Consider the following 15,503-nt stretch of genomic DNA (forward strand, 5'->3'; position numbering starts at 1 on the left):
TTATAGGTGTATGGTGTACGTACGATAGGCGTATGAAGGGTTTGGGACATGTTCGGGTGTTAAAGTCTTGTGTATGAGACAAGGAGTCAGATCACACCTTGTGTCGCGGCGCGACAAAGGAGGCCGCGGCGCGGCAAACAACTGAAATCTGGATCAGAAGTTGGACAAAAAGGGATCCCAGAACTAGTCAAATGTCGCGGCGCGACAACTTAGGCCGCGACGCGGCATACTGGGCAAACTGGTGCCGGATCCTTGTAAATTTAAATGAAGTTTAAGGGCATTTTGGTCTTTTCACGTTTGAGCCAGATTTGAGGCTTTAACCTCATCCACCCATTTCATTTCTCATTTTAATTTCCCTTTTTCTTTCATTTTCTCTCAAGAAAACTCAAACACCCAAGTGATTCAAGTGGGATTTTGGAAAGGAAGAAGCGGGTTTTGATCTTTGGCGTAGTTGACAAGTGTGTTCTCCTCGTTCTTAGCTACACGGTGATACTAGTGGTAAGCTCTAACTCCGAAATTCGTTTTTGTGTTCTTCATTCAATTTTGGGGCCTTTGATTGTATGATTCATAGGTGAAACCCATTTAGTTGTTAATTGAAGGTTAACACCAAGATTCGGGTTTATTGTTGTTATTGGCGGGTTTTGGGTTTGGTGTGCAAGTTTATGCTTGTAAGACTTGCAATGGGTGTAATCACTAGTATTTAGTGATTATTGAGGTGTTGGAAGAGATTAGGTTTCTTTTGGTTGACTAATTTTGACTAGAGTCAAAATTAGGGTTTTGGTGATGATTATGACCCGATTGTGAATTTAATGAGGTTTATGAACTTAAAATGGATTAAGTTGAAGTATAAACCCGAGTTAAATGTGTTTTGGTGTCAAGACTTGTAAATGGTGAGATTTTGACTTAATGGGTCAATATTAGGGTTTTGGTGTCAAAATGGGTACGACACGTGTTTAACACTTGTGTTCGGGTTCAATTGGCATATTAGGACCATTGTCACTCGTGTTAGTGATTATTGGTTAGTTTGGGCACGGTTTGTGCTTGGAGGTGCAATTGGGTCGAAATTGCACTAAGTGTCGAATTGGGTTGGTTTGTAAATCCATCCAAATTGTGTTGTGATATTTATGATTATGGAATAGGTACTTTCCATTGACGAGTTGCGGATTACTTGGAAGCATTCATCAAGACGACAAGGTGAGTGTTAATATCCTATATGCATATGTATGTGTAGGATGGGTGCGGGTCGGGTGAAGTGGCTCTCGGTTATAGAGCTCACTTCACATATAGGTGGAATTGATGGACTTGTGTACATGTCCAATTGGCACGGATGTGCGTTTTGGTTGACCACCTTTGGCCAGGTGCACACTTCGTGTGTACATTATCACATGGGCCTATGAGTGGAATAATTATATACGTATGTATATGAGTTATTTATTTGTGGGGTATGGGTTGAAGTTCGAGGTTGACGATACCATACCCTAGAGTATATTTGTGATGTTGATGAGGGTTTAAAGTTCGTTGTTGACGATACCTCATACGTATGGAATTAAAGTTCGATGTTGACGATGCCATACGATTATTGTAGTGACGTTGATGAGGGTTTAAAGTTCGTTGTTGACGATACCTCATATGTGGGTTTAAAGTTCGGTGTTGACGATACCACATTAATATAGACGAATGGGATTTAAGTTCGATGTTGACGATACCATTCGTTGGGCTAGCCATGAGATCTTGAGTACTATGGATGTTTGCCGTATTGTTGTATATATATATATATATATATATATATATATATATATATATATATATATATATATATATATATATATATATATATATATATATTAAAGTATTGTTGTGGTGTAGCTAAACCTTCGGGTGTAGCTTATTGGCGTTGTTCATATCGTCGTTGGTGAACTTATATTTTGTTGATGTATTTTTAGCTCGTTGCTTAGTGATCATAAGGTATGCTTAGTATTAGCTTGCCTTTAGGCTTGGATGCTCCGGTATGCGGTATTTGATATTTTGTGGCGTGTCCATTTTATGCATATATATGTATGTAGTATATTTCCACTCACTAAGCGTTAGCTACCCTCTCGTTGTTGATATTTTTATAGGTTCGCATGCTTGGCGGCTCGGGTGAGCTTGGGGATTAGAGATCTTGGCTAGGTTGCTTAGAAGATCTTGCTTTTGTATTCGATTAGGATTTGGATAGCGTAGTCCCAAATCACCATGCTCGGTTTTGTTGGAAACTAAACTAGTCGGGTCGTGTATGTCCGTTTGGACAATTAATTAATGTATTAAATGTTTTAAGGTTATTAAACCTTCTATTGTAATTAAAGATGTTTATGGAAACACAATTGGGACCTAAAGTGTTATTTAAAGCATATTAAAAGGAAAAATTTTTATGGGCCGGTTTTAATACGGGTTGAGATGTTTCAGGTCCCATTCAGAATCAGCTATTAACAAACCTATGGGTAACAGCGAATTCTCGGGTGAGGAAAAGCATTCGAAAAATGAGAAATCGGAATCTGTTCATATGGATGATTTTAATCGAACCATTGTTGAGGTTAACAAATCAATTCCGATGGATGATCAAAGTATTCAGGTTCCTGCTGAGAGCTGCGAAGAGGTGGAAGAAGGTGAGATCAGGCCGTGTAAAACCATCGATGATAGGTCCGACGATCCTCCGGTCCAGGTTTCCTCACCGGATTTTGTGGCCGATCAATTGTCGGATGAATCCCAAAAGTCGAGGGAACAAGCTACGGTTTCCAAAGTGGGCTATGATAGTCCCAAGGGTAACAACAGCACGCGTGATACATCTCCCTCAATACAATTTCAAATGCATGTTTGGCTGGATCAACCAACTGGGTCGAATTAAACAATTGGGCCAGGGTGTTCAATCACTTCTGAAAAGGGCAGCCTTTCTTCAAGTGGGTCGGGCCTGGATGAATGTGAAGAGAGTGATCCTAGCCCATCCGTAAATGTTTGCGACGTGGCCTCTAATTTAATCCATACCGCGGTTGCTCGCTTTCGTGCTAAAGAAAATCAGGTACATCCTCTGATCAAAAGTCACTTTATTAAGCATGTTTGGGGACGGAAAAATATGAAACGTAACCGACGTCGGGATAATTTTCGATGGCACGAAAGATTCTTTATCGAGAATGTGATGAAAGATTCGGAAGAGGACGATGGGTGCTGCTCATGTTGCTCCTCCTGCACGTCATCAGATTCGGATACGTAGTTTTTATTTAGATAGTCGCGAAGCGTTGTGTGTTGTGTCTTTGTGCTAGTGTTCGAATCTCTGTTTTATTCGTGCGTGTAATTGTGGGAATGCGTGTGGTCTTGTGTCTTATCTAGCTCCTTGCTAGTTTTTTGTTTCGTGTATCTTCTATAATTTAATAAAAATTCTTGCCTTTAAAAAAAAAAAAAAAAAAAAAAAATCTTTGGTCTAAACAGGATATCTTTGTGGATTACTATTAAAAAATTGGGTACACTATCAGTACTGTACAATTATATTATGCATATGTTTGATAGATGGATTAATTTAAATGGTGGATATCATTAGCCAAACTAACTAAATACCATAACCATTAACTATAACCAAACACCAAACGATATTTATTTAAGAAAAGAAAAATAAAATCCAAACTCGCAAATCACCGCCTTCTGAAAGTCCCTACAAATAGACGTGAGTAGGGTTTCAATGTTTCATATGTTCATTTCAGAAATAACCCTCATTTAATTCTCCCCCAATTTGATAATCCAATTTGAAACCCTAGCTAAATTCTTCAACACACTCAATCTCATCACTCCAGGATACACAAAACCCTAATACAATGCCGAAAGTGTACGGGGACGGAGTGTATGACTTCCGGCGGCACCGTGTCGCCGAGTACCCTGTCTCCGGTTCCGACCAATCAGTACCGCAAAGACCACCGGAATCAAAACCTGGTACTAACATACCGAGCTCGATAACTCTAGTTGAAATCCAGCGGGACAGACTTACTAAAATCGCAGATGCGAACTGGTCGAAAACCTCAACAAACATCCGAAAACCTCCGTTTAGTGGTGAGTTAGTGAAGGAGATTTATGAGACCGAGTTGTTGGTGAAGGAAGATCGGAACATGAGGAGAACTGTGCCCTTGCAGAGGGTTATGATTCTGGAAGTTAGTCAGTATTTGGAGAATTATCTGTGGCCTAATTTCGATCCTGAGACGTCCACATTTGAGCATATCATGTCCATGATTCTCATGATTAATGAGAAGGTATAAATATCTCTATATATACTGTTATATAAGTGAACAATGAAAACTCAATTTCTTATGTATTTATATGTGCAGATGTTGTATAGACTAAATTGTGCAATACTGAAATTGCCTTAGGTTATATTGCATAATGTTTTCAGTTGATAATTAACGTTGTTGTAAAGTAATTTCAATGTTGCATACCTAAATATGTGAGGAAATTGTATACTTAGAATTGTATAAGTAATTTCAAATTTGCATACGTACGTAATCTAGGGTTCTATGTTTGAACTGGCTTCCTGTTAAAGGGATGCAAAAATTCTGATTATATGTTTTTCGTTTTTCGATTCCATGAACTTAGGAGGCCATATTTTATATAAACATCAGAGTTTGTATACCCTTTTGATATAATGGAAAATGATTACTCGTGTTTTTGAGGTTCACATAGATTGACTGTAGTTCACTGATTGTAACTGGTAAGATGAAGGGTAGTTTACTAGTATCTCTTATTTCTAATGTTGGGAATATATGCTCTGTTAGTCCTTTGTTAGGTACACTATTTGGTCTCTGCATTTATATCGGTGGAGCTTCCTAATGAATAAATGTGTATGTGATTATCTAATGTTTAGTTGTAGGTAAACTTCGAGTTGCTGTCCACAAGGTCCTTTGGCTCTATTTATTGAGGCAACGACAAGCGTCGATTTAGTGGCGTCTTGACTGCCGCTTAGAGCCTAAATTGATTTCCAGGCAGGCTTTAAAACCCATGAAAATTTGATTCTACCATTTTCATGGCGTCTATCTTTTATTCTTTTATTTTTTTATGTATTTATTTCTTTCTATTTTATTTCATTTCTTTTTATTTTATTTTATTTTATTTATTTTTATTTTTTCATGGCCGGAGGTCCTCGCGGAAGCAATCTCTCTACCCTGAAGTAGAGAGGGGGATGAATTTCCTTTCCTGTGGGTGGAGAATCCCTTTTCTCGACTCGTGGTTAAAGAAACGACTTCTCTTCTATTCTAGGGTAGAGGAAGGATTATCTACATCTTACCTCCCCCATACCTCGCAGGCGCGGGATTGGGTATTGTTGTTGTTGTTGTTGTTGTTGTCGTCGTCTTATATGCTGAGTTAACTAACTAACTGAATAACTAACAATTACCACTCTAAACCTCTACATGAGGTAGTTAAAAGTACAGACACAGTTATGTCAATTGTTTTGAAAAAATCATGACTTAACATGGTATTTCACATTTTTAGGACTTTAATCATCGAGACATGTCTTTCGTATCGAGTCAATAACAAAAACTTTTACATGACTTACCTATTTAAGCTCTATATTCGTTAATTGCATTTACTTAAAAACAAACAGGAAGTATATACTTTTAGTTGAGTGATACTGTTTAGTAGGTAGCGTAGGATTTCAATTCCTGTAATAAACAGCAAGGTTCATGTATTCTTTGTGATGAAATATGTTAATGTTTTTTCATGGAATTTATAGTTTCGAGAGAATGTTGCTGCTTGGATATGCTTTTATGATAGAAAAGATACGTTCAAGGCATTTCTTGAGAGGGTTTTTAACTTGAAGGAGGTATGTGAAATTTTTTCTATTTTTTATTTTATTTTATATTGACAGTGGTTAAAGAGTTGTGGTTGACAATAATAATAATGGTGCAGGGAAGAAGTCTCAATATTGCAGAGAAGACGAATTATCTACTTTTCATGATTAATGCCTTTCAGGTAAGTAATTGTGTTCATTTTGCATGTTATCTCACACAATATATGTAGTTAATTAATGTTTAATTCCCTTTAGTGTCTTGATAATACTTCTATATGTTTAGACTATTAGTGTACAAAATTTATGCTTTGATGCTTGGAATGCTCTCGGGAAATTTTTGAAAGACAAGTATCACATACAACTACCACTAATGTATACATATATTTACATATACATGTATTTACAATTTTTCATGTTTAATCCAACCTCAGACTTGAACTGGAAACCTTATGGTTACAAATGTTTACATTTATTTTAGTGGTCCTTGGCACTTTTGAACACATCTACATTACTTATTTTTCTGCAACCAACCTTATCAGTTACCCCAAAAGTATATATGAAATCTAACCCAGTTATGATACATTGATACATAACAAGGGAATTTACACTTTATTAGGTTGTGAAAGCACCAATCTGGCAAGTTGTACTACACACACACTACATTCAATGGCCACACAACTAAGATAGTCTTTCAATATATTGTGATTTGCAAACAGATTATTTTCAACATTCTTTTGTTGGGAGCTGGTGTTAAAATATGGACATACTTGGTGTAGTTTTTACTTATTTCGTCGATAATCAGCATCAATATTATCTGAATTCGTCAAAGCTTTGAAACTGGCTAGGACTTGTTGTTTTATTCTGAATTTTTTGTCATTAAATGTTTCTTAAAGTTCTGTATGACTTCCAGATTAAAATAAAGCTAAAATGGGCTCTCTTCTTTCTCTATATATATTGTTTGACACAGTAGTATCAATAGTGAAATTGTATGTTAGTTTGAAAATCAACCTGATGAATAATAGATGTCCCTTTCTTTGTTTATGTTTTATTTATTTATGTTTTTGCGGTTTGCCTCTATTTATGTTTTATTTATTTATTGTTTGTGACAGAGCTTGGAAGATGATATGGTAAGCAAGAAAGTCATGAAATTGGCTAGTCTTCATTGCTGGCATAGTCTATCATTCGGTCGGTTCCAGGTAAATATATCAACTTTTCCTGTCATTCCTAAAATTCGTGTTGTCGTGTAATATCTTGATTTTGTTTTGTAGATGGAGCTCTGTCTAAATCCCGATTTGATTAAGAAGTGGAAAAGGATTGCAAAAAAGGCCAAGGAGGCCAAAAAGCGCGGGGAATCTTTTGATATGTCAGTAATGCTAGAAGTAAAGTTCTTGAGGAATCTCATTGAAGAATTTTTAGAGGTTTGTTTGGTTAAACAATACAGCCAGGGGCGGTTCTATGTGGGGACTTTGGGGGGGGGACCCCAGTGGAATTGCAATTTTCAGTGTTTAAATTTTGGATTTTTCGACTTCGCCCTCAGTGGATTTTTTTTGCCCCAAAACCTTCAAATTTTGCCCAAAATTCTCCAAATTTTGCCCCAAAGCCTTCAAAATTTGCCCACAAACCTTCAAATTTTGTCCAAAACCTCAATATTTTGCCTATAAACCTCCAATTTTTGCCCCAAAAACTCCGTATTTTGTCCAAAAAAGTTGCCACGGTTTTTAAAAAAATTTACACCCCCGGTGAAGTAAAATCCTGCTTCCGCCATTATGATATTGGTAGCTGATGCTAAACATTTTATTTTTGGTATTTTCATTGGACAGGTACTTGATTCCAAGGTATTTTACAATGATGATGACAATGGAGGGTCCAATGTACATGGATTCGATCAAATTAATGAAGCTTCAATCTTGTATTGTGAGAGATTTATGGAGTTTTTAATTGATCTTTTGAGCCAGCTTCCAACCAGAAGGTAACAGGACCGTTTTTTCAACTTTGACTGCAATGTATTTTTGAAAAATCCAAAGTTGCATGAGTTAATTATCTTCTGCATTTGTGATAAGATTATTATAAGTTATTTGAATTTATATCATGTTTATACAGTTGATAAGGTATCTGTTACTTATATAGATGATTGAATGATCTGCAGATACTTTAAACCTCTTGTTGCTGATGTTGCTGTGGTTGCAAAGTGTCATCTGAGTGTTCTTTATAGACATGAAAAAGGAAAGCTTTTTGCGCAGTTGGTTGACTTGCTCCAGTACTATGAAGGTTTTGAGATCGATGATAACTTAGGGAGACAGATGACAGATGATGAGGTGCTTCAAGCCCATTATGAACGCTTTCAGGCTTTCCAGCTCCTTTCATTCAAAAAAGTTCCCAAGGTGTGTTCTCCATTTATATGCTTGCAGTAGAAATGTAAGGACTTTGGGGTCTGGGTAATGGGTCAAATTGGGTCTGGGTTCTAACGGGTCGGATTTTTTAGTACATTTCGAAATGGGTCAGGTTGGGTGTGGTGGGCTAGACCTGAATCTTCCCTTTTGTCCATTTTTCCATTGTTCTAATAATTAGTTAATAACTTGTCAAGTTGTAGGATTGCACTACTATTACAACAATAATCAGAATTTTAAGTAAAGGGTTAGGCGGTTGTATGCATTAAATATTTGGGTGGCTCTTAGCTTCTCTATATATTGCTAGTCTTTTAGCTAACTGGATGATTTGTTCTGGTTAAGATTAATCGCAATCAATAATGACCCCTTCATACCTAAGTGGGTAAAAAATGCCACACCTTGCTAATATCTCACAAGTCTCGCAATAAGTTAAGTTGTTACCTTCTCAGTTATCTAATAAATGCTGTTATTTTGATTGCTGGATGTTTTAGTTGAAAGAACTTGCACTCGCTAACATCGGAGCGATTCATAAACGTGCCGATCTTTCAAAGAAGTTGTCTGTTCTTACTCCTGATGAATTGAGGGACTTGGTCTGTAATAAGGTAATACATTGTACTATCTATCTCTCAAACTCTTTCAATACACACCTCTACTGGTATCATAAAATGGAAAGAAATTCATTTTTTATAATCTTATTGCAGCTTAAATTGGTATCCAAGAACGACCCATGGACTGAACGAGTCGATTTTCTTATCGAAGTCATGGTCTCTTATTTCGAGAAGCAACAATCTCAAAAAGAAGCAATAAACGCTTTACCACTGTATCCTCATGAACAGATAATGTGGGACGAAAGCCTCGTCCCAAGCATCAACTACTCTGGCGAAGGCTGTTTGGCCCTTCCAAAATTGAATCTTCAGTTCTTAACACTTCACGATTATCTTCTTAGAAACTTTAATCTCTTTCGTCTCGAATCCACTTACGAAATCCGTGAAGACATTCAAGAAGCGGTCCCACATCTCCTTGCGTACACTAACAACGAAGGTCAACCCGCTTTCCGTGGTTGGTCAAGAATGGCGGTACCTATCAAAGAATTCAAAATAACTGAAGTGAAACAACCGAATATTGGGGAAGTAAAACCGTCGTCTGTAACCGCAGATGTCACTTTCAGCATTTCTAGTTACGGTCATCATATAAAAAAAGAATGGAATGCTTTAAAAGAGCACGATGTGCTCTTTTTAATTGCTATCCGTCCATCTTTTGAACCGTTAAGTGCTGACGAGGCGGAAAACGCTACGGTCCCACAAAGACTCGGCCTTCAATTTGTGCGAGGATGTGAAATTATAGAGATACGAGATGAAGAAGGAAATTTAATGAATGATTTCACAGGGAGAGTTAAACGGGATGAATGGAAACCGCCTAAAGGTGAACTGAGAACGGTTAAAGTTGCGCTTGATACTGCACAGTATCATATGGATGTTACTGATATTGCTGAAAAAGGTGCTGAAGATGTTTATGGTACGTTTAATATCTTGATGAGGAGGAAACCGAAAGAGAATAATTTTAAAGCGATTTTGGAGTCGATAAGAGATCTTATGAATGAAACTTGTATTGTTCCTGATTGGTTGCATGATGTGTTTTTGGGGTATGGGAATCCATCTGCTGCTCAGTGGACCAATATGCCTGATCTACTTGAGACTGTTGACTTTAAAGATACTCTTCTTGATGCTGATCATGTTAAGGAATGTTTTCCAAACTATCAGGTTGGTTTCCTATATTTGGGTTCTGATTGTTTTGAATGGTGACAAAATGGGCTGTCAGATAGATTGGTTAATTGGTCAAAATGGGTTTGACTCTTAATCTTTTAAGCGGGTCAAAACAGGCTGGATCAAGTCGGGTTTTGTAACCCACCCATATTTATTTTATTCATATCTTGAACTCTTGAAGATGTAATATGACAATGAACACTATATTATAATCCCTTCGTCCCTATTTAATAGTCCCCATACAAAAAAAGTACACAGTTTAAGAAATATCATTATTACACTGTACCTTTTATATACTTTACAGTTTTACCCCTTACATTTTACTTACTTTTTTGTTTTACATGCATAAAGTAAGGGTATAAAATAATTTCATCACATAGTTTTTATCTATTTTTAGAAGTGGACTATTAATTTGGGACAACCCAAAAGAAAAACGTGGACTATTAAATTGGGACAGAGGGAGTATATAATAAAATTAAACTTCCTCAATAAAGCAAGTTAGGAGGTTTCACTCATTTGAACACACTAATCCGTTTGACCCATTTGACCTTTTCGTAATAGCTTAAACTATATAAACTATTAGTGGTAAAGCATGATCACATGAATCTATATATACGCAAATTAGTTGGAATTGTCACTTTTTTTTTTTTTTACTATTTTGGAGCATACTGTTAGATTCTCAACTAACGGATCTTTGTTTTCAGTTAATGTTCACAAATCCAGATGGCACAGAGAACTTGAATCCAAGACCTCCATTTAGGATCAATATTCCCAGGAATTTGAAAGGAATTTCACATGCTCTATCCGGAAACGATAAGTCGAGCACAAATTCAGTTGATGTTGCCACAGATGATGTTACTGAAAATAAGAAAGAGAATCTTATTGTTGAGGCTTATACGCCTCCTGATCCTGGTCCATATCCTCAAGATCAACCAAAGCAGAATTCTGTTAGATTCACCCCAACTCAGGTATGCCTTTTTTTTTTCTTTGCTGTATGATATGTCTGAGTGAGGTAGGGACGGAACCGTTTGGTGCCGGTTTAGTAATGTGCAACACATCACTGTTTAATAATAACAAATTATTCCATACATCAAAATTGCAGGACCATTGATTTGATATAATATAGGACTAACAGCTGATAACCTTAAAAAAGTTCCATCTTATGACTTTTAATGGGCTTAAAGTTAACTATTCGTTTTTATTTATGAAATGAGCTGTGAGAATAGTGTAGTTCACCTTTTGACACGAAGATGTCTAAGTATCCATAGTCAAGTGAACGGTGTTTGTGGTTTTACTCGGATAAGATGACAGCTTGTTTTGCTCTATATAATAGTTTCCAATATCCGTAGATGCTTTGTGACCTGATGATGGTAAGGCAAACTTTTTATTTAAAGCACTAGTGTGTTCAACAAAAGCTTCATCTTCCTACTAGTTTAAATGGCATTTCGGCAGCAACAAACATGTCTATTAAAGCCTTTATAATTTCAACCTTGTCATGCTTCAATGTTCGCACACTACATTTTTCCACTCTGTCATTTGTCTTGTTAGGGGTAAATTCACATTCGAATTTGATTCGATGATCTTACAAGGTGTTTCTCAACAATTTTATCTCTTGAAACACACATAATACAACCATCAAATATCAAATATGTTAATTAGTAAAAAAAAAAAATCCACAATGTAACCATGAGATATATATGTATATACATTTATGAATTTGAATGCCTTTAGTGAAAACTAGAAATTTAGGCATTTACCACTCAACTAGTATCGTTACTGCATTCACGATGGTTTTACATTTTATCTTTTCTTCATGCCAGGGGTGTTCAATATTTGGTTTGAATCCATGTAATCTGAATACCGAACCGAATTCAATCCAGTTAAAACCTAACCGAATTTGAAAAAACGGATTTCGGATCGATTAAAACCGAAATCGAATTCAAAAGCGAATGCACCTTAATAATAATATTTTTTTATAAATATATTAGTATATACGCGTGATTTTTTGAAATCACTTGAAGATAATCTTAATAGTTTAGCGTTTTCAAAACTTCACAATTTTTACTATGTTGTGCTTGTGAAATATAAGTATGTTGTTTGAGCTATGAGATTCTCATATATTGATATATTCATGCTCTGTGACTCGAATTGGTTATCAAGTCTCAAATTTGTTGATAAATAAACTCGAATTGTTTTGTTCATCCATGAAAGGAAAGATAAATACTTAGTTTTGTCTGTTTGTTATCTAAAATACTGACAATATTACTTTATTTGCAGGTTGGAGCGATAATCTCAGGAATACAACCGGGTTTGACGATGGTAGTGGGTCCACCTGGTACTGGAAAGACTGATACTGCTGTCCAAATACTGAATGTTCTTTATCACAATTGTCCATCTCAGAGGACATTAATAATCACCCATTCAAATCAGGCCTTGAATGACCTCTTTGAAAAGATTATGGAGGTATAATGTTTATATAGGTTTCTTCTACTTGATAGAAATAAAAGATATTTGGTTTTGTACATTGTAGTTTATCTCTACATGGTCTAATTAACTTTGATTTTTGTTCTTTACAGAGAGATGTGCCAGCCCGTTATCTTCTCAGACTGGGTCAAGGAGAGCAAGAATTAGCAACTGATCTTGACTTCAGTCGTCAAGGACGGGTCAACGCAATGCTTGTGAGACGTTTAGAGTTGCTTAGCGAAGTTGAAAGGCTTGCAAGATCTTTAAATTTGCCCGAAGATGTAGGCTATACTTGTGAAACTGCTGGCTACTTTTGGTTGCTTCATGTGTACTCACGTTGGGAACAGTTTTTAGCCGAATGTGATAAAAATCAAGATAAACCGTCTTTTGTTAAAGATAGGTTTCCCTTCACTGAGTTTTTTTCCAACACCCCACAACCCGTTTTCAATGCTAAATCCTTTGAACAAGACATGCGTGCTGCTAAAGGCTGTTTTAGTCACCTTAAAACCATGTTTCAAGAAGTTGAAGAATGCAGAGCGTTTGAATTACTAAAGTCACAAGTTGACCGAGCAAATCACCTTATGACAAAACAAGCGAAGATTGTGGCCATGACTTGTACTCACGCAGCTTTAAAAAGGAAGGATTTTTTACAATTAGGGTTCAAATATGATAACCTGTTAATGGAAGAAAGTGCTCAAATATTAGAAATTGAAACCTTTATCCCAATGTTGTTACAAAGACAAGAAGATGGGTATGCTAGACTTAAACGGTGTATTTTGATTGGTGATCACCATCAGCTGCCACCTGTCGTGAAAAACATGGCTTTTCAAAAGTATAGTCACATGGATCAAAGTTTATTTACAAGATTCGTTCGATTAGGGATCCCGTATATCGAGTTAAATGCTCAGGGTCGAGCTAGACCGAGTTTAGCCGAGCTATATAATTGGAGATATAGGGATTTAGGTGATCTTCCATATGTTAAGGAGAACCCGTTTTTTCATAAAGCGAATGCTGGTTTTTGTTATGATTATCAGTTAATCGATGTGCCTGATTATCATGGAAAAGGTGAAACTGCCCCTTCACCTTGGTTTTATCAAAACGAAGGGGAAGCGGAGTATCTTGTTAGTGTTTATATCTATATGCGGTTATTAGGGTATCCTGCAAATAAGATATCTATCTTGACAACTTATAATGGCCAGAAACTTTTGATACGTGATGTTTTAAAAAGAAGATGCGATGATCGTTATATTGGCCTTCCAAACAAGGTTAGTAATTGTAAACTTCTTGAACTTAACCCAAGAATCTTATTCTATTATTCTATTATTTATTGCAAGTATGCATGCCTCAAAGTATGATGTGGCTCAATTCAGTTGTGAATTTACATTATACTTCCAAATTTAAAATAAAAATAAAAAATGCACCCATCTGGGTCAACCAAACCCTGACAGTTTTTACACACCCATTTCCCCCCTTTGACCATGCCCGTTGACTTTTGAAAAAGTCTGATCGGTACTTGTTATTATTGATTATCTAGGAATGTATATGAACTCAATAGGTTGTCAGTTTGCTTGATATATGCTTCTTTATATTATTCTTTTGTGTAACAAATTTTGACAATGTTTCATTATCAGGTTACAACGGTTGACAAGTTTCAAGGTCAACAAAATGATTTCATTCTTCTGTCTCTTGTGCGGACTCGATTTGTGGGACACCTTCGTGATGTTAGAAGATTGATAGTTGCCATGTCACGTGCTCGATTGGGCCTCTACGTTTTTTGTCGAAGGTCACTGTTTGAACAATGTTATGAATTGCAACCAACATTTCAGCTTCTACTCAAAAGGCCTGACCATCTTGCCCTCAATCTTTATGAAACTGTCCCATTTACTGATCGTCTCGTTGGAGACACGGGGCCCGTTCATCTTGTGAGTGGCATCGAGGAAATAGCTGGAATTGTCAATTCTGGAGTGAAGCACGTGTATGATCAGGTATCATTTTTCGTGCTGTGGATATGTAAAAATTAGTATTGCGCTTTTCTGTAATACCTTGTTCATGACTTGCAATCGTAGTTGGAGGTTGTTAAATGGGCGGGTGGGGTAACAGGTAATTCTTCGGTATTTTTTATTAATTTTGTGAATAGTCTATTCTGTTGAAATCAATTACACAAAAAATAGATTTCTAAAATAATAATGTAGTTTTGTTGTATATAATTTTTGATTAGGATGTTGCAAGGATTTAAAGGAGTATCAGGTTTGTAAATAGTAGGAATGAGTATATGTTTGAAAGAAACAGGAGGGTAATAAAAGAGGTTCATATATTATGAACTCTTATACATATGATGAAGTTATCTGATAGGTGTTGAATTGTTTTTTGGTTTTTTATATTCTTCGTTGATACCTTTATTTGTCTTCTCTATTAATTATAGTGAATGATACTGTTGGAAAGTTAATATTGTTGTTCTTGTTCTGATCAGATGATGGCCCACCATACTTCAACACAAGGAGCTGAGGGAAGTGGTCCAACAGATTTATCATCCGAGCATGATGGTACAGGAACTGAATTACAAAATCAGCCAAGTGTTGATGAACCAATGGACACTGAAACACCAAATCTCAACAATAATACGAATGAGGATATGCAAGTCGATGCTAGTAAGGAAACTAATGAAGTGGACAAAAATGAATCAATTAATGAAGATGATTCACATGCAGAAAACAGCAAGATAGAACAGTAATAGTCACTCGTGACTTCATGACGTAACCGAAGAAGTTATACATTCAAACTTGGTCACTGTTTACGCGTACTTTTCCAATTATAAAGGGTAAACATCATCTGCTGTGACTATTGGTGGTAGATTAAAGTTTCTATGTGCTGGTTCTTGTAGATTGATTATGCCAAATGATTCAATCAATTGCCTTTTAAGGTGACAATAGTTGGACAGTAGTTTTGTTTACCTATCTTGGCATTTGAGGTTTTGAATTTTTACATTTGAAACGTTACTTTTGTAAAATTAATGTATCAGAATTTGAACTTGCTTAATTTTGTTAGGGCCAGTGGCATTCTATTGTACTAGGTTTTTTATGTTCAGGTTTC

At 36.2% G+C, this 15,503-nt stretch overlaps 1 protein-coding gene across 1 annotated transcript; it reads left to right on the top strand.

The window, feature by feature from the left end:
- Positions 1-3,733: 3,733 nt before the first annotated feature.
- Positions 3,734-15,503, top strand: LOC139897109 (uncharacterized). The gene is made up of 14 exons (XM_071879763.1): positions 3,734-4,268; positions 5,744-5,833; positions 5,920-5,982; positions 6,910-6,996; positions 7,069-7,218; positions 7,621-7,769; positions 7,947-8,181; positions 8,679-8,789; positions 8,889-9,947; positions 10,655-10,918; positions 12,228-12,413; positions 12,527-13,678; positions 14,045-14,398; positions 14,884-15,503. Exons 1-14 carry the CDS (start codon positions 3,840-3,842, stop codon positions 15,142-15,144), a joined length of 4,590 nt encoding a protein of 1,529 aa, XP_071735864.1. The 5' UTR covers positions 3,734-3,839; the 3' UTR covers positions 15,145-15,503.

Source organism: Rutidosis leptorrhynchoides, chromosome 3 (assembly GCF_046630445.1).
Source record: "Rutidosis leptorrhynchoides isolate AG116_Rl617_1_P2 chromosome 3, CSIRO_AGI_Rlap_v1, whole genome shotgun sequence".
Classification (NCBI taxonomy): domain Eukaryota; kingdom Viridiplantae; phylum Streptophyta; class Magnoliopsida; order Asterales; family Asteraceae; genus Rutidosis; species Rutidosis leptorrhynchoides.